The sequence below is a fragment of the Palaemon carinicauda genome, chromosome 6, assembly GCF_036898095.1.
Source record: "Palaemon carinicauda isolate YSFRI2023 chromosome 6, ASM3689809v2, whole genome shotgun sequence".
NCBI classification, from domain to species: Eukaryota; Metazoa; Arthropoda; class Malacostraca; order Decapoda; family Palaemonidae; genus Palaemon; species Palaemon carinicauda.
This window is the reverse complement of record NC_090730.1, coordinates 133367432-133393552: the sequence shown is the minus strand read 5'-3', so window position 1 is coordinate 133393552 and position 26121 is coordinate 133367432. Positions and strand designations below refer to the sequence as shown.

The 26121-nt window shown below is 47.6% G+C and overlaps 1 protein-coding gene across 1 annotated transcript in view; it reads left to right on the top strand.

The window, feature by feature from the left end:
* Positions 1-337: 337 nt before the first annotated feature.
* LOC137642650 (uncharacterized) overlaps positions 338-26121 on the top strand; it is a 128133-nt gene continuing 102349 nt past the window's right edge. The window contains exons 1-2 of the mRNA XM_068375416.1: positions 338-444; positions 22182-22244. Coding sequence (XP_068231517.1) covers positions 22184-22244 — 61 coding nt within the window. The 5' untranslated portion in view covers positions 338-444; positions 22182-22183. The remainder of the gene's footprint in view (positions 445-22181; positions 22245-26121) is intronic.

Genomic DNA, 26121 nt, shown 5'->3' with positions numbered 1-26121 from the left:
TGAATATATAAAAAAAGACAGACACTTAGGTGGAAATATAAACTGTGTATTATGTGATGTATAAGAAAATGCTAACCACTTCATGTTATATTGTCCACAGTTTAGTGATATAAGAATAAAAGTAATTGAGCTCCAACAACCATACGAAGAAGAAAGTGTAAAAACAGTTGAAAAATTCCTTTTTTGTGAAGAACATATTGAAAATAAGAAAAGCGTCCTACAATAAATGTGGATGAAAACAGAAAAAAAAAACTAGTGAAAATAAGGAATACACAAAACTAAAAGACACAGAGGCGCCGTTGCAAAGGAGAAGCCTCAACCTTAATCTGAGCTGATCTGGAGAGAGCAAAATAGAGTTCTTGGAACCTGGTCTGGTACACACACCCGTCAGTTCGTTTGTGTCATATTTATTTCTTAGCAGAATATACTATCAACTCATATGTAGTAAGTTCTAACCAACTGTATTTCCAGTATTCACATATCTGATGCTTTTCTGTTAAGCTTTCTTTTATTGTACTTTATAGGCTTACCGGTAACTTGAAGTTTTTGTTTTTCTGTAGGACCATAGGAGTTCTGACATCTAAATACAATTTATCAAGGGTTTTAGTAAGTTTCCAATTACTTTGATGTACATTTTTATCGGAAATGATGGAGCCTTTGTATATCAGCGGCCAGTTCCTCTCATTTGGATTAAATTTTGAAATAAACTAACCTAAACTTTCCCCCCTAACCTAACCTTCAAACCGTGTCCTTAGCTACTTACCTAAAGGGGAGGGGGGTGGTTTGATGGCTGACCCCCCCCCTGTGAACCTCCTTCCACTGCTGTATTCTAAGTTACCTGTAATCATTGGGTAAAATGAAGTTTGTTGGGACAGGCAATATCTTTCTTATTACTAGCCAAATCATTTTTCCTTATGGGGAAGATGTTCTTTACTATGATCCTATATACCATAATATGGAGTTATTTTATCATTTTGAATAATATCATAATTTACATTTACCACGGCAATAATTTCTAAGTTCAGTCCGGTCCGAACGAAGTCACGGGTAGCTTCTGCTTAGTTTCAAAACTTTCCCGATATATAGAGCCAGTGTCGTCCCAGGCTAAGAATTGTTCGGTTTTACAATTTAACGTCCCATCAATATATATTCTTACCACACTGTTAAGTTTGTAGTTAGTTGGGACACGTCCTTTATAGTGGCATTTGATACTGCTACGATAATTATCATGCATTGTTAGGTAGGGGAAAGGTTGTTATAATACATTGTTCTCTGAAGCCACGGCCAAGTTACTCGATCGTTAAATTTCCCCCAAGCATTGCTTCCTGCCTGACTATAATAACACCCGTTGGGCGGCGCTCCGTTCGCCTATCAGCTGGTGGCGCAAGCATGTACATTTATTAGATGTTCGGACTTATGTTTTCGCTATTCCCAACAATCTACATTCTTAACCCGTTGTTAAGATTGTAGTTCATTGGGACATGGCCTGAAATTATGCCGAACACGAATTTGTTATATATCCAACCAAAGGTTAGGTTAGCCAACATCTAGTTAAGATGTTTCGGTAGATAAAGCCAGTGTCAAACAAACCACCCGTACTAAATCTTTGTTTCCGTGCGCTTGTAGGCCTACTTTTGTTGGCTGCGTGATTTAGAAATTTTTAATCCCTCGCCGACCCGAGATTGACCTGAACGAGGTCGACCCTTTCCAACGCTAACTGCCATAATGGACAGACGTGTTCCGTATAGTTTCTCTTTGAGCGATGTTGTTGAGTTTATTACTCATATAGATCAGCTTGATGCCTTGAAGACAATAAAGTTTTTAGACTTACGAGACTTTACTCGAGTTACACTAGAATGTTTTCATTTTTTATTTCGAGAAGGGCTCTCCAGCAACTACGAATTTTTCAATATTAATCTTACCCGATAATCATGTAGCTGTCAACTCTGTTGCCGACAGAAATCTACGGTCGGGATACGCCAGCGATCGCTATACAGGTGGGGGTGAACACCATAGCGCCATCTGTGGTCAGGTACTCTAGTACTTCTTGTCAACACCACCTCAATTTTTCCTCTGTCGTGCCTCCGGCTAGACCTACATGGATACGCTGTTGATTCTGGAGTTATTGCTCACGATTTGGTGATGTATTTGCTCTAGAGTTTAGCCTTCGCTATTCAGGAAGCTATATCATTAGCTTAGCAAGTTTTTGGAATTAATTTGATTTAATTTTTGATTTAATTTTGGTACGAAGAGAGTATGAACTCTCTTTCACTTTTAAATGGCCGACCCTTCCCTTAGACGGAAGTGTTGGTGTCGAAGAGAGTATAGACTCTCTTAATTTTGCTTAACAAAGTTATAGATTTATTTTATATCTCTCCGCCTTTTATAGGCCTCTTTGATTAACTTCCTTTTATTATAAACTTATTAAAATTAATTTTTATATTTGTTTATATTCGACCTTTCCTAATAGTAGGCGGTCTTTTCTTGGAACCGAAGTTAATTAACATTGAGCCCGTCGTTTCGTTTTTACCAGTTAACATATTATGCTATTTTAATGTTTTTGAAAGAATTTCTTTGATAGTCTTGTACTGTTTTCAAAGTTGAACTAACGTTTTGTTTTGTCTCTGCAGTTGTTGACGTTCAGAACGTTCAACTTGCGCTCTATCGTTACGATAGAGAGAGAGTCTATCACGGTGTCACGTTGCAGTAAGAGTAAACCGATTCTAGCGTTTTGTTCGTTCTTTCTTAGCTTAAATGGTTTTAATCCTATAAAGGAACTTTTTATTTGGGAAACCTTTCAGTTTTTTTCCTTTAACAATAATAAGTTTTAACGATATATATAATTGGGCTCTTCTCTCAGGTGCTAAGTCAAGAGAGAGAGAGAGAGAGAGATAGAGACGGAGGGAGAGAGAGGAGGATAAACGTTTCGTTCAAGCGGGTAACGTTGTTATCGTTTTTGCTCTTCTCCCTAGTCTCTTTAGGGGAAGAAGGTAAACGTTTCTAGAGTTTTATTCTTGTTCTCAGACTTTATGCGGTGAGAGATTTTAAACGTAGTTTATTTGATCTAGTGTTTAGTCTCTTTTCCAGCCACTGAATTATTTATCTTTCATTATGTTTTTCTGTTACATTGTAATACTGTTTTCGCAATTACTAACTTTTAATGAAGGATAGAATTGCGTGTTTCAGGTACAAACCACTTAAAGTTTCGAGTTCAGTGAAATAAGTGCAAACAGAAAATCAAAAGTGATAAAGTGATAAGCGCAAAGTGTTACAGTGTTGCGTTCGAGGGTTCGTCTGTTCGTGCCAGTTGTTCGCCTAGTCTGGGACCTCTTACAAGCTCCCAAGCCCAGGGGAGAAGTAATGTCGAAGGACTTATGGGTTCAGCAGGCCTTGATCGACGAACAGACGTTTCCCTCCGTGGTTTCGGGTGTAACCAACTCACGTAGCCGACGTGATCACCCCACCCACACAAAGACGAGAGAGCCCATTTATTCCTCGTCTGCGGAAGAGGTTTCTCGCAGAAACCATGGACCAAATCTTGCAGCTTTTAAGTGCAAGTCGGTCCCTTCCGCGCAAGTCCAACTCCTAGGTGGTGCCATTAGCACTGGGTCAGTTCGGACTTGCTGCAGTACGACAACTGCACACCTCCCAGAGAGGCAAGGTGGTATCGCAACAGACAGTAACTCCGTCTGTTGCCGCACCAGCTGTTTTAGACCCTCAGTTTCCACGGACAGTAGCTCCGTTTGTTGTTGTCTTTCTTAAACTCTAGTGGTCTATGCTGCTGACAATGCAGTCTCAGCTTGCGGTGTTGATGCAGGAGTTTCAGGCAGAGAAGGTTAACACACCTCCTCCTGCGAGCGCTCCTCCACCTCTACGCAGTCCAGCCTGCCAGACGTATGATGTTGAGGTTCCTCAAGCTACCTCCATGCGTGAGCTGCCGCATTGGGAGTTGCCAGATACCAGCTCTGTGCAGCAACCTCCACTTTCCTTGAGGCAGGAGCCTCTTGCCACGCGGCAACCTCCTCAACACTTGAGGCAGGAGCCTTATGCTTTGCAGCAACCTCCTCTACCCTTGAGGTAGGAGCCTCATGCGTTGCAACTACCTCCTCCATCCTCGAGGCAGCTACCTCTTGCGGTGCGACAACCTCCACCATCCTCGAGGCAGCAACCTCAACTCCACCTCTGCGCAGTCCACCCTGCCAGACGTATGATGTTGAGGTTCCTCAACCTACCTCCACGCGTGAGCTGCCGCATTGGGAGTTGCCAGATACCAGCGCCATGCAGCAACCTCTTGCGTTGCGGCAACCTCCACCATCCTTGAGGCAGCAACCTCAACTCTTGCGGCAGCCACCTCCACTCTTGAGGCAAGAACCTCAACTCTTGAGGCAAGAGCCTCAACTCTTGAGGAACCTCATGCTATGAGGCAGCCGCCTCAACGCATGCAGCAACCGCATTCTTCACAGCATGAGCCTCTCTCTGCGCAGCTACCTCCTCAACCCTTGAGGCAGACGCAACTCTTGAGGCAGGAACCTCACAGGAGCCTCATGCTATGCGGCATCCTCCTCAAACCATGAGGCAGGAGCCTCATGCTATGCGGCATCCTCCTCAACCCATGAGGCAGGAGCCTCATGCTATGCGACATCCTCCTCTACCCATGAGGCAGCCTCATGCTTATGAGGAGCCTCATGCTATGCAGCATCCTCCTCAAACCATGAGGCAGGAGCCTCATGCTATGCGGCAACCGCCTCAACCCATGAGGCAGGAGCCTCATACTATGCGGCATCCTCCTCAACGCATGCGGCATAAGCCTCATCCCTTGCAGCTTGAGCCTCATCCCATGCAGCATGAGTCTCATACCATGCAGCATGAGCCTCATCCCATGCAGCATGAGCCTCATCCCATGCAGCATAAGCCGCACGCCATGCAACATGCTCTGCTTACCTTACAGCATGCTCTACATACAGCATGCTCTGCATACCTTACCGCATGCTTCTCAGTCACACATCTTTGGTTGTTGCCAACTCACTAGACTGTCAAGCAGTTTCATAACGTTGCCTTCTAGTCTGCTGCTTTTGCACCAGTGAAACCCTCACTGAGAGAACTTAGCTTTTCTCGGATATGGTTCCTGTAGATGAGAAAGTGCTATTCTCCCTCCTTCTGATTTTCCCTTGAGGACTCTGTCATTTGGAGAGGAGCCTTTAGCTGCTTAGCCTCCTATGGACTTTTATTTAAGCATAGCATGCTTCCAGGGAGGGTAATGGTTCCACTTCAGTCGCTAACCCCGTCTGTTACCACACCTGCTCCCATAGACCTTGAGCTGTGTTGCAAGACATGCAGTCCAAGCTTAGTCCTTGTTAGAGGATTTTTTGTTTACGGAGTCAGTGTGTCACTGGGAAGACGTTCAACAACCAGCAGAAGTGTCTTGTTGTGACGCAGTGCGGCAACCTCAGCAACCCGATAAGGAGTTGTCTGTACGACCCAGACAGTCTAGACAGCTTCGGGTTGTCACTGTACTTCCTCGCTTCCCCATGGTTGACAGTTCACAGACTGTGCAGCAGTACCATGATCTTGTGTCCGGCTCCGTCAGACGACTAGCTTTTAAGAGCTCCCACAAGTCGTCGCTGTCTGGAGATTCTCAGATGGACTATGGATCTGACCAAGGAACTGGGCGTCCTGGTCAATTTTGAGGAGTCCCAGCTCGTCCCATCCCAGACCATTGTCTACCTGGGTATGGATCTTCAGAGTCGAGCTTTTCGGGCTTTTCCGTCGACCCCAAAGATATACTAAGCCCTAGATTGCATCCAGAGCATGCTGAGAAGGAACCGATGCTCAGTCAGGTAGTGGATGAGTCTAACAGGGACACTTTCATCGCTGGCCCTGTTCATCGAGTTAGGGAGACCCCACCTCCCCCCCTTCAGTATCATCTAGCGGCTCACTGGATAAAGGACATGACGCTAGAGACGATCTCAGTTCCTGTTTCCGAAGAGAGGAGGTCTACTCTCACGTGGTGAAAGAACAGCTTTCTTCTCAAGGAAGTCTACCTTTGGCTGTTCAGAGACCCGACCGCCGTCTCTTCTCTGACGCATCAGACACGGGCTGGGGTGCGACTTTGGACGGACAGGAATGCTCGGGAACATGGAATCAGGAGCTAAGGACACTTCACATCTATTGCAAGGAGCTGTTGGCGGTTCATCTGGCCTTGATAAACTTCAAGTCCCTCCAGCTTAACAAGGTGGTGGAGGTGGACTCTGACAACACCACAGCCTTGGCTTACATCTCCAAGCAGGGAGGGACTCATTCGTGGAAGTTGTTCTAGATCGCAAGGGACCTCCTCATCTGGTTAAAAGATCGAAAGCTCACGCTGGTAACGAGGTTCATTCAGGGCGATATGAATGTCATGGCAGATCGCCTTAGCCGGAAGGGTCAGGTCATCCCCACAGAGTGGACCCTTCACAAGAATGTTTGCAGCAGACTTTGGGCCCTGTGGGGTCAGCCAACCATAGATCTGTTCGCTACCTCGATAACCTAGAGGCTCCCGTTGTATTGTTCTCCGATTCCAGACCCAGCAGCAGTTCACGTGGATGCTTTTCTGCTGGATTGGTCCCATCTCGACCTGTATGCATTCCCGCCGTTCAAGATTGTCAACAGGGTACTTCAGAAGTTTGCCTCTCACAAAGGGACACGGCTGACGTTGGTTGGCTCCGCTCTGGCCCGCGAGAGAATGGTTCATAGAGGTACTGCAATGGCTGGTCGACATTCCCAGGACTCTTCCTCTAGGAGTGGACCTTCTACGTCTACCTCACGTAAAGAAGGTACATCCAAACCTCCACGCTCTTCGTCTGACTGCCTTCAGACTTTCGAAAGACTCTCAAGAGCTAGGGGCTTTTCGAAGGAGGCAGCCAGAGCGATTGCCAGAGCAAGGAGGACATCCACTCTCAGAGTCTATCAGTCTAAAGGGGAAGTCTTCCGAAGCTGGTACAAGGCCAATGCAGTTTCCTCATCCAGTACCACTGTAACCCAGATTGCTGACTTCCTGTTACATCTAAGGAACGTAAGATCCCTTTCAGCTCCTACGATTAAGGGTTACAGAAGTATGTTGGCAGCGGTTTTCCGCCACAGAGGCTTGGATCTTTCCACCAACAAAGATCTACAGGACCTCCTTAGGTCTTTTAAGACCTCAAAGGAACGTCGGTTGTCCACTCCAGGCTGGAATCTAGACGTGGTCCTAAGGTTCCTTATGTCATCAAGATTTGAACCTCTCCAATCAGCCTCTTTTAAGGACCTCACATTAAAAACTCTTTTCCTCGTGTGCTTGACAACAGCTAAAAGAGTAAGTGAGATCCACGCCTTCAGCAGGAACATAGTTTTCACATCTGAAACGGCTACATGTTCCTTGCAGCTCGGTTTTTTGCTAAAACGAGCTTCCTTCACGTCCTTGGCCTAAGTCGTTCGAGATCCCAAGCCTGTCCAACTTGGTGGGGGACGAACTGGAGAGAGTACTTTGCCCAGTTAGAGCTCTTAGGTACTATCTAAAAAGGTCATAACCTTTACGAGGACAATCAGAAGCCTTATGGTGTGCTATCAAGAAGCCTTCTCTTCCAAGGTCTAAGAACTCAGTTTCTTACCTATTCAGGCTCCTGATTAGGGAAGCACATTCTCATCTGAAGGAAGAAGACCTTGCTTTGCTGAAGGTAAGGACACATGAAGTGAGAGCTGTGGCTACTTCAGTGGCCCTCAAACAGAACCGTTCTCTGCAGAGTGTTATGGATGCAACCTATTGGAGAAGCAAGTCAGTGTTCGCATCATTCTATCTCAAAGATGTCCAGTCTCTTTACGAGAACTGCTACACCCTGGGACCATTCGTAGCAACGAATGCAGTAGTAGGCGGGGGCTCAGCCACTACATTCCCATAATCCCATAACCTTTTTAACCTTTCTCTTGAATACTTTTTATGGGTTGTACGGTCGGCTAAGAAGCCTTCCACATCCTTGTTGATTTGGCGGGTGGTCAATTCTTTCTTGAGAAGCGCCGAGGTTAAAGGTTGTGATGAGGTCCTTTAGTATGGGTTGCAGCCCTTTATACTTCAGCACCTAAGAGTCGTTCAGCATCCTAAGAGGACCGCTACGCTCAGTAAGAAAGATGTACTTAATAAAGGCAGAGTAATGGTTCAAGTCGTCTTCCTTACCAGGTACTTATTTATTTTATGTTATTTTTGAATAACTAATGAAATAAAATACGGGATACTTAGCTTCTTTGTTAACATGTATGCTGGTCTCCACCCACCACCCTGGGTGTGAATCAGCTACATGATTATCGGGTAAGATTAATATTGAAAAATGTTATTTTCATTAGTAAAATAAATTTTTGAATATACTTACCCGATAATCATGATTTAATTGACCCACCCTTCCTCCCCATAGAGAACCAGTGGACCGAGGAAAAAATTGAGGTGGTGTTGACAAGAAGTACTAGAGTACCTGACCACAGATGGCGCTGTGGTGTTCACCCCCACCTGTATAGCGATCGCTGGCGTATCCCGACCGTAGATTTCTGTCGGCAACAGAGTTGACAGCTACATGATTATCGGGTAAGTATATTCAAAAATTTATTTTACTAATGAAAATAACATATTGAGGTAATCCTGAGTAACTTTTTCATTATTACAATGTGGTTAAGATATAATTTAGAGTGCTGCCCATAGCTTTTTTTTTTTGTGTAGGAGAGAGACTTATGAAGGCGGTCCATTTTTCTCGCACATTTCTGACATTTACGCGCTGAGTGGTCCTTGTATGTAGAATGTTGGGACAAGCATTTACAAATTTAGTTAATTCATTGTTTCATTCTGTTAAACATCCCGTGAAAAATTTGATAGGGGATGATTTTTACTCTATTTTCTGGTGATCGCGACCCTGTCCTAGTACTATGTAGTTTGTTTGGACAAGCATTTACAAAACTAGCGAATTAAATATTATTTCATTCTGTAATCATTCCCTTGAGAAAGAGCCGATTTCGGACATTTTTTACTCTAATTTCTGGCGGTACCAGGCCTGTCCCAACAAACTACAAAGGCTCTGATAGCCCCGCTATAGGTAAGTAGGTAAGGACATGGCTTGTAGGTTAGGTTAGGGGGGAAAGTTTAGGTTAGTTGATGACCATTTTCAATGAACACGTGAGGAACTGGCCGCTGATATACAAAGGCTCCAAAAAATTTTATTTGCTACAGTAAATGACGTACTTTCAACGAATTTAACATTTATTTCCACTGCAAGTAAGCCATTCTACCATTATGGACAAGTGGGAACCTGGGACTTTGGGTGTGCAAAATCAACACAAAACGTGTTAATTTTAAATATTTAACTTAGCCGGTGAATATATAATAGCTGCTGCTCCAGCGGCTCGACAGAAAAACACACAAAAACTCGCGAGCGATCGCTATGAAGGTTGCGGGTGTGCCCACCAGCGCCAACTATCGGCCAGATACCGCACATGCATGTAAACAAGCCTCAATTCTTCTCTGTCGGCCTTAACGACAAGACGTATCAATACTCGCTGTATAACCTGGAGTTTTCTCAACATATTTGGTGAAGTACTTCATTTTGGTTTGAGCTTTCGCAGTGCAGGTGTTTTTCCTCAACTTAAACTCTTGAACTCTTTGTTGGACAGATTTAATTGTTGATGACTTGGATTGTTTTTTGGACTTTCTTTGACTAATTCAAAATGGCTGACGCTTCACAAGCCCCTAGATTTCGTAAGTGTAATGCTAGGGATTGCAATAGGCGTCTTCCAAAGGCCTCTCTCGACCCACATACTGTGTGTTCTAATTGTCGGGGTAAAACCTGTCAATTAGGAGATCGGTGTGAGGAATGCGTGGGCCTTTCGGAATTCGATTGGCTCGAATACGACAAGTATTCTCGTAAGCTTGAGAGAGATAGGGTAAGGAGGAGTTCCTCTAGATCAGTAGATTTTTCCTCTCCACATGCCCCTGAACCTAATCCTTCCCCTGTAGTGGTTGTGCCTGAACCCCCTACTGGCACTCAGGAACCATCGATGCGAGACATGTTACGTGCCATTCATGCCTTGGGTGAAAGAGTTGAGTCGTTAGCTACAGATCGTAATCAACTCATGGCTGACGTTAAAGAGCTAAAGTGTCAGAGTGCCACAGCGGAAAATCGTGGGAAAGTGATTAGTGCGCAAAGTGTTTTCAGTGTTGCGACTGAGGGTTCGTCTGTTCGTGCCTGTCGTTCGCCTAGTCCTAGACCTCTTGCAAGCTCCCAAGCCCAGGGGAGAAGTAATGTTGTACGACTTATGGGTTCGAGAGGCCTTGATCAGCGAACAGACGTTCCCTCTATGGTAACAGGCGTGTCTCATCAAGATCGCCCCTACCATAAGACGAGAGAGACCATTTTCTCCTCGTCATCCGAAGGCTTTTCGCATAAGAAACCGTGGAGCAAGGTTTCTAGGCCCCTTAAGCGAAAGTCGGTCCCTTCAGGACAGGTCCAGCGTCCTGGTTGTAGCCATTGGGACAGCTCTGACCCTTTGCAGTCATCGGAAGACTGCTCGCCGCCTAAGCAGCAACGTTACACAGGCTCAGAGAGTCTTGGTGTAGGCAAGGTTGCGCAGTCTCAGACGTTAACCCCGTCTTTTACCGCACCCATTCCCGTTGATCCTAAATGGGTTGTGCTGCAAGACATGCAGATCAAGCTCGCCTCCCTTATGGAAGACTATTCTGCTGAAAAGGTTCACGATGATCCTCGCCGCTTAACTCATCGAGATCCTGGCCTTCAGCCGCCAAAACGAGCCTTTGCTCGTCCTGTTGACGTTGGCGTTGCTAAGTCACGTCAGTCACGCTTTGTAGAGCCTCACTCGATGCAGTCACGTGTTGACTTTCAGCCGTATATGGACGTTCAGCCACTTCCTAATGCTCTTGTTGACGTTCAGGACGTCGCCAACCAGCGGAGTTGACTTGTTTTGACGCTGAGCGTCAACCCCCGCAGTCTAGAGTTGTTTTGACTGCTCAGACTAGGCAGTCAAAACAGTCTCGAGTTGACGTCAAGCGTCCTCCCGCTCCTGTTGTTGTTGACAGTCAGGCTGTGAAGCAGTTACATGACGTAGCGTCCTGGACTGCTACTAATGCACCAGTGCGTGTGGACTCTGCGTGTCAAGCATTGCCAACCCCTTTGCTTGTTACTCAGCAGTTGTCGGATGAGGATCCTTCAGATGAGGACGTTGCTGACCCTCATCATGATGATCATCCTTCGGATGTATACGAACCTAGAACGGTTCCTCCCTCAATGGACTTTAAGAAAGTCATGTTAATTTTCAAGGAGCTTTTTCCCGATCACTTTGTCACTGTTGCTCCTCGTTCGCCACCGTCTGAGTTTGCTCTAGGCTTACCTGCTAACATGCCAGCCTTTACTAAGCTAGTGCTCTCTCGCTCTTCCAAGAGAGCTTTACGGCTTTTAGGCGACTGGTTGGATACCAGGAGGAGTTTGGGGAAGACGGCCTTTGCCTTCCCTCCGTCAAAGCTCTCGTCTAGATCGAGCGTCTGGTATGCCACGGGAGAAGTTCTCGGCTTGGGAGTCCCTGCCTCTGCCCAGGGTGACTTCTCAAGCCTCGTAGACTCTCCCCGCCGCCTAGCCATGAGACGCTCGAAGATTAGTTGGTCCTCCTCGGACCTTGACCATCTGCTGAAAGGCGTATACAGGGCCTTTGAAGTTTTCAACTTCCTTGACTGGTCTTTGGGAGCTTTAAGTAGGAAAATCTCATCGGCTGATAGAGATGTCTCCTTACTGATAATGTCATGTATGGATAAAGCCATCCGCGATGGTTCCAATGAGCTCGCCTCCTCTTTTACGTCGGGAGTCTTAAAGAAGCGAGAGTCCCTTTGCTCTTTTCTTTCGGCAGGAGTTACTCCCTGTCAGAGATCAGAACTGCTCTTTGCTCCCTTATCAAAGTTTTTGTTTCCGCAACAATTGGTTAAGGACATAGCTTCTTCGCTTGTGCAGAAGGACACCCATGACTTGATGGCGTCCTCTGCTCGCAAGGGGACTCCTTCTACATCCTTTGCTGCTAGACCCAGGATCGACACTCCGGCATCCAGATTTATCCCGCCCTTTCGTGGCAGAGCTCCCAGCAGGGGAAGTACTCGTGCCGAGGGAAAGAGAGGAAAGAAGAGAGGAGCCAAGTCCTCACGTGGCAGAGTCTGACTGCCCACAGCCTCAGACAGCAGTAGGAGCCAGATTGAAGAGCTTCTGGCAGGCCTGGGAGAAGAGGGGCGCAGACCAACAGTCTGTTCGGTTGCTCAGAGAGGGGTACAAAATTCCATTTGTATGCAAACCTCCTCTAGCGACATCCCCCATCGACCTCTCTCCCAGGTACCGAGAGGAGTCAAAGAGACAAGCCCTAGACCTAGAAGTGTCTCTGTTGCTAGAGAAGGGAGCGGTGGTGAAAGTCTCGGACCTTCAATCACCGGGGTTTTACAACCGTCTCTTCCTAGTCCCGAAGAAGACAGGAGGTTGGAGACCGGTGCTAGACGTCAGTGCGCTCAACGTCTTTGTTACGAAAACAAAGTTCACTATGGAGACCACGAAATCAGTCTTAGCAGCGGTCAGAAAGGGAGACTGGATGGTCTCTCTCGACCTACGAGACGCGTACTTCCACATCCCTATACACCCAGATTCCCAACCGTTTCTGAGGTTTGTTTTCAAGAATGTGGTATACCAGTTTCGGGCCCTGTGCTTTGGCCTAAGTCCTGCTCCTCTCGTGTTTACGAGGCTTATGAGGAATGTAGCAAAATTCCTCCATTTATCGGGAATCCGAGCCTCCCTGTACTTGGACGACTGGCTTCTCAGAGCTTCGTCCAGTCATCGCTGTCTGCAGGATCTTCATTGGACATTGGATCTGACCAAGGAATTGGGACTTTTGGTCAACCTAGAAAAGTCCCAGCTGATTCCATCCCAAACTATACTGTATTTAGGGATGGAGATTCGCAGTCCAGTTTTTCGGGCTTTTCCGTCTGCCACCCGAATAGATCAAGCCCTGCTCAAAGTCCAACTAATGTTGAAGAGAGAACGGTGCTCAGTCAGGAATTGGATGAGTCTAGTAGGAACTCTATCATCCCTGGAGCAGTTTGTCTCGCTAGGAAGACTACACCTTCGACCTCTCCAGTTCCATCTAGCCTTTCACTGGAACAAGGACAAGACGTTAGAGACGGTCTCAATCCCGGTCTCCGAACCAGTAAAGGTATGCCTGAAATGTGGAACGACAATATCAGTCTGAGAGAGGGACTTTCCCTAGCAGTTCAGAACCCAAACCACGTACTATTCTCAGACGCGTCGGATTTGGGTTGGGGTGCGACCCTGGACGGTCGAGAATGCTCAGGTCTGTGGACCTCAAGTCAGAGGAGCATGCACATCAACGGCAAGGAGCTTTTGGCAGTCCACTTGGCCTTGATGAAATTCGAGAGTCTCCTTCGAAACAAAGTGGTAGAGATCAACTCCGACAATACCACAGCCTTGGCGTACATCTCCAAGCAAGGAGGCACCCACTCCCTCACGCTGTACGAGATCGCAAAGGACCTGCTCATTTGGTCAAGAGATCGAGGCATCTCCCTGTTAACGAGGTTTATCCAGGGCGACTTGAACATCTTAGCAGACTGTCTCAGTCGGAGGGGTCAGGTAATTCCTACGGAATGGACCCTCCACAAGGACGTGTGCAAGAGTCTTTGGGCGACTTGGGGTCAACCCACCATAGACCTCTTTGCCACCTCGATGACCAAGAGACTTCCAATCTATTGCTCTCCAGTCCCAGACCCAGCAGCAATACACATAGACGCATTTCTCCTAGATTGGTCTCATCTGGACTTATATGCATTCCCACCATTCAAGATTGTCAACAAGGTACTGCAGAAGTTCGCCTCTCACGAAGGGACAAGGTTGACGTTGGTTGCTCCCCTCTGGCCCGCGAGAGAGTGGTTCACCGAGGTACTTCGATGGCTGGTAGACTTTCCAAGAAGTCTTCCTCTAAGGGTAGATCTGTTACGTCAGCCCCACGTAAAGAATGTACACCAAAACCTCCCCGCTCTTCGTCTGACTGCCTTCAGACTATCAAAAGACTCTCAAGAGCTCGAGGCTTTTCGAAGGAGGCAGCCAGTGCGATTGCAAGAGCGAGGAGAGCTTCTACCATTAGAGTATACCAAGTGGGAAGTCTTTCGAGACTGGTGCAAGTCAGCATCTGTGTCCTCATCCAGTACCTCTGTAGCCCAAATCGCTGATTTTCTTTTACATCTGAGAAAGGTTCGCTCCCTTTCAGCTCCCACGATCAAGGGCTACAGGAGCATGTTGGCTTCGGTCTTTCGGCATAGAGGCTTAGATCTTTCCAACAATAAAGATCTCCTTAAGTCTTTCGAGACCTCTAAGGAACGTCGTTTGGCAACTCCTGGATGGAACTTAGACGTGGTCCTAAGGTTCCTTATGTCAGACAGGTTTGAGCCATTACATTCAGCCTCCCTGAAGGATCTCACCCTCAAGACACTTTTCCTAGTGTGCTTGGCTTCGGCTAAAAGAGTCAGTGAACTTCATGCCTTCAGTAAGAACATCGGCTTTTCTACAGAAAAAGCCACTTGTTCACTTCAACTTGGTTTCCTGGCCAAAAATGAACTGCCTTCTCGTCCTTGGCCTAAATCTTTTGATATTACTTGCTTATCAGAGATCGTAGGCAACGAACTGGAAAGAGTATTATGTCCTGTTAGAGCTCTTAAGTTCTATTTAGCTCGTACTAAATCATTACGAGGTAAATCTGAGGCATTATGGTGCTCAGTTAAGAAACCATCATTGCCTATGTCAAAGAATGCTTTGTCATATTTTATCAGATTTTTAATACAAGAAGCTCATTCTCACTTGAATGAGAAAGACCGATGTTTGCTTAAGGTTAAGACGCACGAAGTTAGAGCTATAGCAACCTCCGTGGCCTTCAAGCAAAATAGATCTCTGCAAAGTATCATGGACGCGACTTTTTGGAGAAGCAAGTCAGTGTTCGCGTCATTTTACTTAAAAGATGTCCAGACTCTTTACGAGGACTGCTACACACTGGGTCCATTCGTTGCAGCGAGTGCAGTAGTGGGTGAGGGTTCTACCACTACACTTCCCTAATTCCAATATCCTTTTTAATCTGTCTCTTGAAATGTTTTTAATATTGTTTTTTGGGTTGTACGGAAGGCTAAGAAGCCTTTCGCATCCTGGTTGATTTGGCGGGTGGTCAAAGTCATTTCTTGAGAGCGCCCAGATCAGGGGTTTGATGAGGTCCTGTTTGTATGGGTTGCAGCCCTTGATACTTCAGCTCCTGGGAGTCTTTCAGCATCCTAAGAGGATCGCTGGGCTTCGTGAGGAAGACAGACTTACAAGGCAGAGTAATCGTCTAAGTCAACTTCCTTACCAGGTACCTATATATTTGGGTTTTGTTATATTATAACTGTCAAAAACTCTAAGCATATACGCTGTAAACTTAATTAACTCTGGTCTCTTCCCACCACCTTGGGTGTGAATCAGCTATTATATATTCACCGGCTAAGTTAAATATTTAAAAATGATATTTTAATTATAAAATAAATTTTTGAATATACTGTACTTACCCGGTGAATATATAAATTAAAGGCCCTCCCTTCCTCCCCAATAGAGACGCAGCGGGACGAGAAGAATTGAGGCTTGTTTACATGCATGTGCGGTATCTGGCCGATAGTTGGCGCTGGTGGGCACACCCGCAACCTTCATAGCGATCGCTCGCGAGTTTTTGTGTGTTTTTCTGTCGAGCCGCTGGAGCAGCAGCTATTATATATTCACCGGGTAAGTATATTCAAAAATTTATTTTATAATTAAAATATCATTTTAACACATATGGGGATTTTATTAGTTACGGATGGGGAAAACTTTCCTATTGAAAAGCAACTGTTTCCTAGGGGTATTTGTAGGATAGCAGCCACCTGTATGTATGATTACAGCTTACTTGGTATATGGCACTGTAAGGGGGTCGCAGGCCCGTTAGGTAAGTAGGTAAGGATAAGGCTTGTAGGTTAGGTTAAGTGGGAAAGTTTAAGTTCCATTTTTAATCCACACAGGAGGAACTGGCCTCAGATATACAGAGGCTCCGTTTCCTATAGAGAAACACCTTTTTCCTTCGAAAATTGACACTTATTTTTACCGCAAATAGATAATGAAATATTTCGGCAAATATATGATACTTTAATTTCTAGCCTAATACATGAACCATATATTTTTCCTATTCTCTATCTTGTGTTTTGTGTATTTCTGACCATGATTATTAGGGCAAACCCCACCTGTTCATGAGTTTTTGGACACACTTATATAAAGACAATTATGGGGGACCCCAGTGGGAAACGAGGTTTGTTCCGTAACTGAAATACAAACCACGCTATTTACATGGGGTAATTACTTCGGCGTAGCTGAATGACGAGCCATAAGAATTTTAACGAGGGTTTACTACCCCGTCGCTAGTTAGCGGGGGTTAGGGAGGGGTGGCCAGCTACCCCCCCCCTCTCACACACACACTGGTGAATGCTTCACTTTACTTTTGGCTCGGGCGGAGAACAGACCTGTCTGCTCTCTCCCTCGCTTTGACTGCGATATTTAATCTGTTTTTGCTTTTTCTTTTCCAGTGTGTTTGAAGTTGGCCTCTACTGACTATGCGTACATGCCCTGGTCTTCCCGGCCGCCCTTGTGGGACCTTTATGTCGGCGGTCGACACCGATCCCCACACCTTGTGTCCTCACTGTAGGGGCCAAAGGTGTGATAGCGGTAATGTATGTATCGAATGTAGGGAGTGGTCTACCTCCCAGTGGGAGAGGTTTGCCCGGCGCCGGAAGAAAAAGTCTAAAAGGGATCTTTCTCCTTCAGAGGCTTCTTTGACGAGAGAAAATTCCAAGACTTCTTCTTCCGTAGCCCTTTCCTCCTCCGAAGCTCCCCCTCGAGCGGTCTCTTCCGAGAGGCCGGCGAATGGTAGCGTAGACTGTACTGCTGTTGACCGATCCCGGGGTGCGGGAGAGGTAGTTGCCTCCCATAGCGAGGCGGCTGCCCCTCCTCCCCCGGAGGTGGATATGAAACTTTGATTATACCTGTGAATAATCATGATTTGTTGCAGCTCTGGGCTTCCTTGGGGCTGCAGGGGTCGCCCTCCAGGGAAGCCCTGTTTGACATGATCAAACTTGGTGCAGCTGTCAAACAATCGCCAACGACAGCAGGGATAGATCCTCTGTCTGTTGTTGACGTTGTTGTGATGGAGGCATCTCGTGGGTCTAGTCAAACCCCCGTTCCTGTTGCTGAGGTAGCTGAAGGCTTAGGTTCCCCCTTTGAACACCTTTCGAGGGAGGATCTAAATCCTACGGTCTCTCCTGCCGGTGATTCTCCCCCACAGGGGAGTTCACTCACAGAGACTCCTCTTTGGAGGCCCTATGATTGTCAGCCTGCTGACCCCACGGCCCCTCGTGGGCGTATAAGGCGGAAGGCTCGTCCTCCCCTTCGCTGTAGAGGCCTTCCTTCCCCTCACAAGGGAGTTACGAGGCGCCTCTTCAGCTCGTCGTCACCACAGTCCTCTGCGGAGGAGACGACTCGCCGTTCGCGCCAGCTACCACCTTAGAACTCTCCGGGGATCGTTCGTGATCCCCTTCGGATGATGGTCGTCCTTCGGGACCCTGTGACCAGTCTCCCTCCAGACCTGCTGACCTGCCGTCTCCTTTTGTGGATGCTGATTCGCTTTACGTGCCACCTGATCCTGCCACTGCGCAGGCACCGGGCCCTTTGGGGCTTAAGGGCTTTGAGCGCAAAACTGCGCCTCTTGTCCTCAAGCGCCAGGTTCAACCTGCGCGCCCTCATGCTGCTGCTGCTGCTGCTGCTGTTCCAGCCTTAGCGCCACAGCGCTCGCCTGCGCGCTACTGTTCCTGATCCAGCGCCCACCTGCGCCCCAGCGTTCCCCGGTTCCTGCCACGTCGCGTACAGTCCAAGAGGCTCCTACGTTAGCACACAGGCGCTCACAGGTACCTCTGGACTCGCAGTGCCCGTCTGGAGCTAGGCGCGAAGCGCGCCCATCGCGCGCAGTTCCAGTTACAGCGCACACGTGCTCGCCAATGCGCCAGCGTGCTTCTACATCACAGCGCGCAGTCCAGGAGGTCCCTAAGCTAGCGCACGGGCGCTCAAGGCACCCCTGGACTCTCCTTCCAGACCTCGCGATCCTGCACACGTTCCAGTCGCGCGCGACACTCCGGTTGCGCGCCAGGTTCCAGTCCCTCTCAAGGCGCCTCATACAACCCTCCAGCGCACACCCTCGCTCCCTAATCCAACTGCGCGGCCTGCTCGCCCACTGCAGCAGCGCACACAAGCGCGCCCACATCCTGATGCGCGCCCACAATCCGCTGCGCGCCCACAGGTTAATATGCCTGTTCTCTAGGATCAGCACCCACCTACGCTCCAACGCGCGAACCCACCCTCGCGCTATTCTGAACCTTCGCACTCGCGCCCTCACCCGGTTCTTCCGGATATGCGCCCATGCTCCACTGCCCTCTCGCGCCCGTCAGTGCCGCATCAGGATGCTGCGCGCCCTTGTATCCGGCCTCCTCACGATCCAGCTCCTACGCGCCACACGCTCTCGCCATCTCCTATGCGCCCGCTCCATCTCCTGCGCGCCCGCCCCATCGCCCTCACGCGCCTGTGGCCTCGCCTACGCGCCACCGCGCCCTCGCTCCCGCTCCACCATCCTCTCACGCATGCGCGCGAGCGCGAGATTCCTATGACGCGCGATCCTGGACCTGGCCCATCGCGCGACCTCTAGCGCGAGCGTCGCCAGGCGGATAGGTCATCGTCACGTTCCCCTCCCCGCAAGCACAGAACTGCGCGCTCGCCGGAGGATGGGCGGTTCCCGGACAGGTCTAAGGACTCTTGTTTCAGCTTCTCAGGCGAACCCTCATTTGTCGACTGCTCCAAGGGATCGAACGATCCCCTTCCCTCCATAGGGAGTGTCCGACAGCGCGACTGTCAGCCAGCAGCCCTGGTTCGGACCCTGGTCAGAGCTCTTGTGCAGGCTATGAAGCCCGTCCTCTCTGACGTGAGTCACAAATCAGTGGTTGCTTCCTCCCCCCTGAAGAGGAAGAGAGGAGTCCCTTCCGTGGGAACACCTCCGAGGACTATTCTGTCTCCTCGCAGATCCTTGTGCAGGGCTCCTTCCCCCCCCCCAGACTTTCTCTCCTTCCCCCGCGGATGAGGATTACCCATCCTCAGGAGAGTCGGACGAGCCGGACCGTTCCCCCATCGCACCAATGGGGGAAACTCCGCCTTTCCCTGAGAAGTCTTCTCGTCCTGCACCTATCGTTACTCGAGTCCTGTATCCCTTCCAGGAGGGAACCGAAGGACTCTAAGACGATCCCCAAGTCGTCATCAAGGATCAGACAGGAGCCAGCTAGACCTTCCGAGGATGTCCACGTGTCCCCCCAGGAAGAGCCACTGGGGACAGGAGACTTTGCTGCCAGACCTTCAGGAGGAGAGCACCAAGAGTCAGAACATGCGTTCTGGCAAGTCCTGGCCCTCATGAGGAACCTCAATGGAATTCCAGACCCAGAGATTCCTCCTCATGAGGGTAAGGACACGGTCTTGGACCGTGTCTACGGCACCCAGAAACCCTCTAGGGCCAGTGCAGCTTTTCCCTGGTCTCAGGGGATGAAGAGTGCCAAGGACAAGGTCGAGGGCCAGCTCTCTGAGCTTTCCTCCTCCAGTAGATCCAGCACCGGTAACTAGCTCCTCCCTCCTCCTCGAGTCCATCAGAGGAGGTACTTTGAGATCCTTGAGGAGTCTTGTTTGGGTCTTCCTATTCACCACTCCGTGGAAGAACTCACCGGGGAGTCCCTCTAGAGAGAGACTCCAACCGGCACGTGTCCTACTCAGCTACTGAGATCCTAAGCTAGGAGATGGTCGCTAAGTGTGCCATGCAGGCAACTTCGTGGCTTGACATCTGGCTGGGGTCTCTGGGCATCCTGGTACGGTCTGAGGACCTCTCCAAAGAAAGCACTAGGAAGGCACTGGAGACTTTCTTGCTCTCAGGCACGCGGACCATCGAGTTTCTGGCCCACCAAGTCTCAAGCTTGTGGGCCAATACGATTCTCAAACGACGGGACGCAGTGGCTGAGAGATTCCACCAGAAGGTTCCCAGTTTGGATGTTAGCAGGCTCAGACACTCTTCCGTGCTCGGTAAGAGTTTGTTTGAGCCTAAGGACGTGGAGCTTACCACTGAGAGGTGGAGGAAGTCCAACCAGGATTCCCTCATCCATAGGGCCCTGACATTGAGGCCCTACAAACCTCCAGCGGCCCAACAGCCCCGTTCGGCTAAGGACACAAAGAAGACGACAGCAGCAAAGCCAAAGCTGTCTAAGCCCTTTCCTGCCAAGAGCAGAAGGAGCAAGAAGTCCTCCAGGGGAGGCAAGAACCCTAGAGGAAATGGCCGAGGCCATAAACGCTAGGGTTGGCAGTCCCCCTGCATGTCCACCTGTGGGGGGATGCCTACAAAGTTGCGCGGTAAGGTGACAGCAACTCGGGGCAGATACCTGGACGATTTCCGTAATCGCTCAGGATTATCGCGTCCCGTTCACAGCTTCTCTACCTCCCCTGACAGCGAATCCAGTGTCGTTGAGCTCTCTTGCCATGGGATCGGCAAAAGGGCAAGCCCTTTGGGCAGAAGTCCAGACCATGTTGAAGAAGGACGCTCTCCAGGAGGTTGTAGACGGGTCCTTAGGCTTCTACAGTCGACTCTTTCTTGTAAGAAAGACGTCTGGAGGCTGGAGACCAGTCATCGACCTCTCAACCCTTAACGGGTTTGTCAAACAGACTCCGTTCAGTATGGAGACGGCAGACACGGTCAGACTTGTAGTGAGACCACAAGACTTCATGTGTACACTGGACCTGAAGGACGCGTACTTCCAGATCCCAGTCCATCCGTCTTCAAGGAAGTACCTAAGATTTTGCCTAGACAACAAGATCTACCAGTTCAAGGTGCTGTGTTTCGGTCTCTCCACAGCCCCTCAGGTGTTCACCAGAGTGTTCACCCTGATATCATCGTGGGCTCACAGGATCGGCATCCGTCTCCTTCGTTATCTGGACGACTGGCTGATCCTAGCGGACTCGGAGGCAACCCTTCTTCGCCACCGAGACAAGCTCCTCGAAGTTTGCCAGGTTTTAGGGATCATGGTAAATCTCGAGAAGTCCTTTCTGCAGCCCTCTCAGAAACTGGTATATCAAGGCATGGTCATAGACACCAATCTCCACAAAGCCTTCCCATCAGACGACAGGATAGCAAGGCTGAGGAAGGTCGCGAGGCCTTTCCTCAATCGAGAAGAACTCCCAGCCCAAACGTGGCTCCGTCTCCTCGGCCACCTCTCCTCCCTGGCCCGTCTCGTTCCCTTCGGTCGCCTCAGAATGAGATCTCTCCAGTGGCGACTCAAGTCCCGGTGGAATCAAGGTCACGATTCCCCGGACACTTTGGTCCCCATGGGTCCTGCGGAACGGACGGACCTCCAGTGGTGGGTGGCGGACGAGAACCTACGAGGTGGTATTGGGAAAGTCCTATTCTACAAGTTTCCATCTAAAGAACTTCAGAACAACTTAATAGGACGAGTCACACGTATTCATTCCCTCACACACAGCTTGCGTAGGCGGCAGGAGTCCCCGGGCAAAGCCAAAAGCTAGGCTGGCTGTGACGTCCACCCTTCCTAATGGGTGAGTCACCCCTATTAAATAGCGTGGTTTGTATTCCAGTTACGGAACAAATGACAAATTCGTAGATAATTTGTATTTTTCCTAACTATACAAACCTTAGCTATTTAACCAAACTTGCCTGCCAGCCCTATCCCCCTTGAAGTCCTACCTCCAAGCAAAGTGAGCTCAAGCACAGGTGTGTGAGAGGGGAGGGTGGTGTTAGCAAGCTACCCTCCCCTACCTCTGCTAAATAGCGGTGTGGGTAGTAAACCCTCGTTAAAAATTAATGGCTCGTCATTTCAGCTACGCCGAAAGTAATACCCCTATTAAATAGCTAAGGTTTGTTTAGTTAGGAAAAATACAAATTATCTACGAATTTGTCATTTTTTTCAGTGCCTTTTATGTTCAATTTTTAAGCCGTGTTTTATACTTTACCAGGTATGGCTCAGGTTGGGTCTTTAGGAAGATTAGCAACATCACTGCGAACATCTGTCAAATTAGGTAAGCTTTCATTATATATATTTTGCTTAGTATTTGTTTACTACAGATAACTTTTGCATTATGTGCTGAATTCTAATTCACAGTTTTAAACATAAGTCTTACCTGTTACTGTAGTTATATATATAGCTTACGTCTCTGATATCACGGTAGAGAATTCAAAACTCGCGCCAATCGCCGATTGGATAGCCATGTGTACCACCGGCGCACCCTAACGAGGTACCTCGGAACCCTCCCCTGTCCCTTCATATTTTCTCTGTCGCCGCTAGCGGTAACATTTTTGGAGATTCTCCTCTCTTTTTTCCTGATATTATTGCTGTCCCTTTGGTGAAGTACAATAATTTGGTTTTTGACTCTCGCTTGATTGGTTTTTCTATTGGATACTCTTGATTTATGTTTGGATATTGATAGTTTGACCCTTGCTTGTTTTGATCTCTCTATCAAATATCCAAAATAGCCACCCCCCCTGTTACGTTTAGAGTGTGTGTGAATGGGTGTAAGACCCGGTTGCCAAAGGCCTCCATTGATCCTCATTCTCTCGTGTTAAATGTTGAGGTAAGGTTTGCGAGCTGGATGATAGATGTGATGAATGCCTTCTATTATCTGATCGTGAGAGGCTTGAATTCAATCGCTATTCGCGAAGGTTAGAAAGAGATAGGGATTTAGACGTAGTTCTTCTCGCTCGTCAAGAGATTTTTCCTATTCACATGTCACTGAACCTATTCCTTCCCCTTGTAGTGGTAGTTCCTAATCCCGCTACGAGTACCGCTGATGAGCCTTCACTTAAATACATGATGTTGGCTATTCAGGCGTTGGGCGTGAAGGTTGAGTATCGCTGCTGATAGGACGCAATTAATATCTGACGTTAAGCAGCTTAAAAGTGAAAATGCGAGAAGTGCAGTGAGTATTATTGGTGTTGGGGGGCGCGCATGCTCGGGCTTGTTCTCCTAGTCCTAGACCTCTTCCAAGCTCTGCAACCCCTGGGAGAAGGAATGTCGAAAGACAAAAGGAAACGAGAGGCTTTAGCTCCCGAGCAGACGTCCCCTCGAACGTTCCTGTTGACGTTTCCCAGGACGTTCGCCCTCACCAAAGGAAAGATGAGGTTAAGATGTTTTATTCATCTTCAGATGACGACGTTCCTAAAAGAGGCTGGCGTCAAGCGTCCAGACCTCTTAAGAGGAAGTTTGATAATGGCAACCAGCGTCGTTCCAGGACGTCTCAAGGTCCAAGCTGTAGCCATTGGAGTAGCCCAGAACGCTTTCCTTCCACAGAAGAGAGCTCGCCTGTCAAGCGTCTTGCTAGGACGTTAGATCCTGTTAAGAATCCTCCTGTTGTTGAACAGTTGGCTGAACCAGGCATGCCATCGGTTCATGCTCTTCCGCCTCCCTCAGATTGGCTCTCGCCCTCTGGACGCTCTAGGCGGTCTTTGAGCGGTGTAGAAGACGAGCCTGACATTGATGTTTCGTCACCTGTTTCACTGGTACAGTGATCCCTCGCTACTTCGCGGTTCGACCATCGCGGATTCACCACTTCGCGGATTTTTTTCATAACGCATGTATATACATATATCGCGGATTTTCCGGAAATTTCGAAAATACCGCGATGTGGCCGATGGTGCGAGATTGGAGAAAGTAAGGAAAATTGAATCATGATTGATTTTCAATATAAATGAAACTTTGAGGAGCAACAAAGATATCATTTGTTAGAGAGATAGAGAGAGGTAAGGAATGGGAGGTAGTGAAAAGTAGCCCACAGAGAGAGAGAGAGAGAGAGTGTATGTGTGTGTGTGTGTGTGTGTTGTTTTAAATGTAATAAACAAAAAAATTTGATAGGTTATAACACATTGGTGCTTATGTAATATCAACTGTATAGACGGTTTGAATAAGTTAAGAAATGGTATAAACGATACTTTGTTAGTGTATTCGTACGCTCTCAAGAGCGGCAGCTAGACGTCAGCTGATCTGATCACAGCCAAAAGTAAAACAAAAAGAAGTCAACAATGCTCGATTTTTAAAACACACCCGAAATTTAAAAACAAAAGTACTGTACACGCTTTCTTAATGTGCAATTAACTATTTAAAGATTAGCAATTTTATAGAATAAAATGATGTTTCCCAAAAAATAGTGGTTTGCTGATGAAATCGGATGCTGTATTTTTAGCAACGATTGAAATGGATGTAAACTCGGCATAATTTTTTCGTTTCGTATTTAATTGACACTAAGAAAACTAATTTTATTTTCTTCATCTATATGTAAGTATTGTATAACACGAAGAGAGAGAGAGAGAGAGAGAGAGAGAGAGAGAGAGAGAGAGAGAGAGAGAGAGAGAGAGAGAGAGAGAGAGAGAGAGAGAATCAGCTGTTGTAATCGAATGCCGTGTTTTTGTTTCGGGAGAATTTCATCGCCACGAATAACAACAACATACTGTACTGAACTTTACAGTATTATACAGACTACTGTAATATGATAAAGTAAAATATTTGTAATAACCTATTTTATATGAAATGGGGCTATTTTTTTTGTTTAAAATTTACATTTACGTACATAAAACAATCTCTCTCGCTCTCTCTCTCTCTCTCTCTCTCTCTCTCTCTCTCTCTCTCTCTCTCTCTCTCTCTCTCTCTCTCTCTCTCTCTCTCTCTCTCTCTCTCGTAAATTGTTTTCCTGCTTTGCTACATATGTATGATTTTATATAGATACAGTAAATAATATTTGTAATAACATATTTTCTAAAAGCTTTTACTGTAATATCATTATTTATCACTTTCATCATGCACGTTAAATGCCTTCGTTTGTTTATTACGATCGAAGATGAAGCGTACTTTATGACGCCGCCCATAAAGAAAAACATTTCATTTGGAAGTCCTAAGAAAATTAAGTAAAACTTTGGTAATAACAAAATCAACATACTGTATAATCAATATAATCGATGCAAAAACTAACCTATACACAGATGTGTACACTAAATGCGTTTGTTTCTTCATTATGATCAGAGATAAACATAAACAAAACATTGGTTGCCATTTTTTATAGTGCTTTTTGGCGTGTTTAGGAAACGCATGATATAAAATCGCCTTTAATCTGCCTGTTTTAGTTTAGGGTACTGTAGTACATGCATTAAGTGTTCTGTACATTAAAGGGTAGTTTGTTAACAGTACTACGTACAAGGGAAGGTTTTAAAAGTCTGAATATACATGTTAAATAAATACGTAAATATGGTGTCACTACTCGGATTTTCACCTATTGCGGTCGGGTCTGGAACCTATCTACCGCGATAAACGAGGGCTCACTGTAGACCCAAATCTTTCTATGTTGAAAGAGATGCAGCAAAAGCTTTCATCCTTTATGCAAAGCTATCAAGCTAAGGAAGCTTCCACTCTGGACACCAAGTGACGCAAGACAGCGAGTCGCGAGACTCTTGCAGACGAGCGGCAAGTTTCTCGCCTTCGACAACGCGTAGTGTCCAGCGTCCTGGTGAATGTGATGTTAAACGTCCGTCATCACGCGACGTTGAACGTCCTGCCTTCCGGGAAGTCGAGCGTCCTTTTAAATGAAGCGCCAAGCTTCCTATTAGGAGTGATAGTGAGCGTCCTTCAGCAAGATCTTTGGAGCGTCCAGCAAGACGCGATGCAGATCGTCCTCCAGGACATGACGTCGAGCGTCCCACCAGGACGCGACGTCGAGCGTCCCACCAGGACACGACGTCGAGCGTCCTCCAGGACGCGACGTCGAGCGTTCCCCAGGACGCGATGCCATGTCAAACAAAGAGCTCCCAGACAAGGCGTTGAGCAAGATACAGAACTCCTTAGCTCTGATCGCGTGGACCGCGAGCGTGTCACAGAGCATCAAGGGGCTTTATCAGAGGAAGAAGTTGATGTTC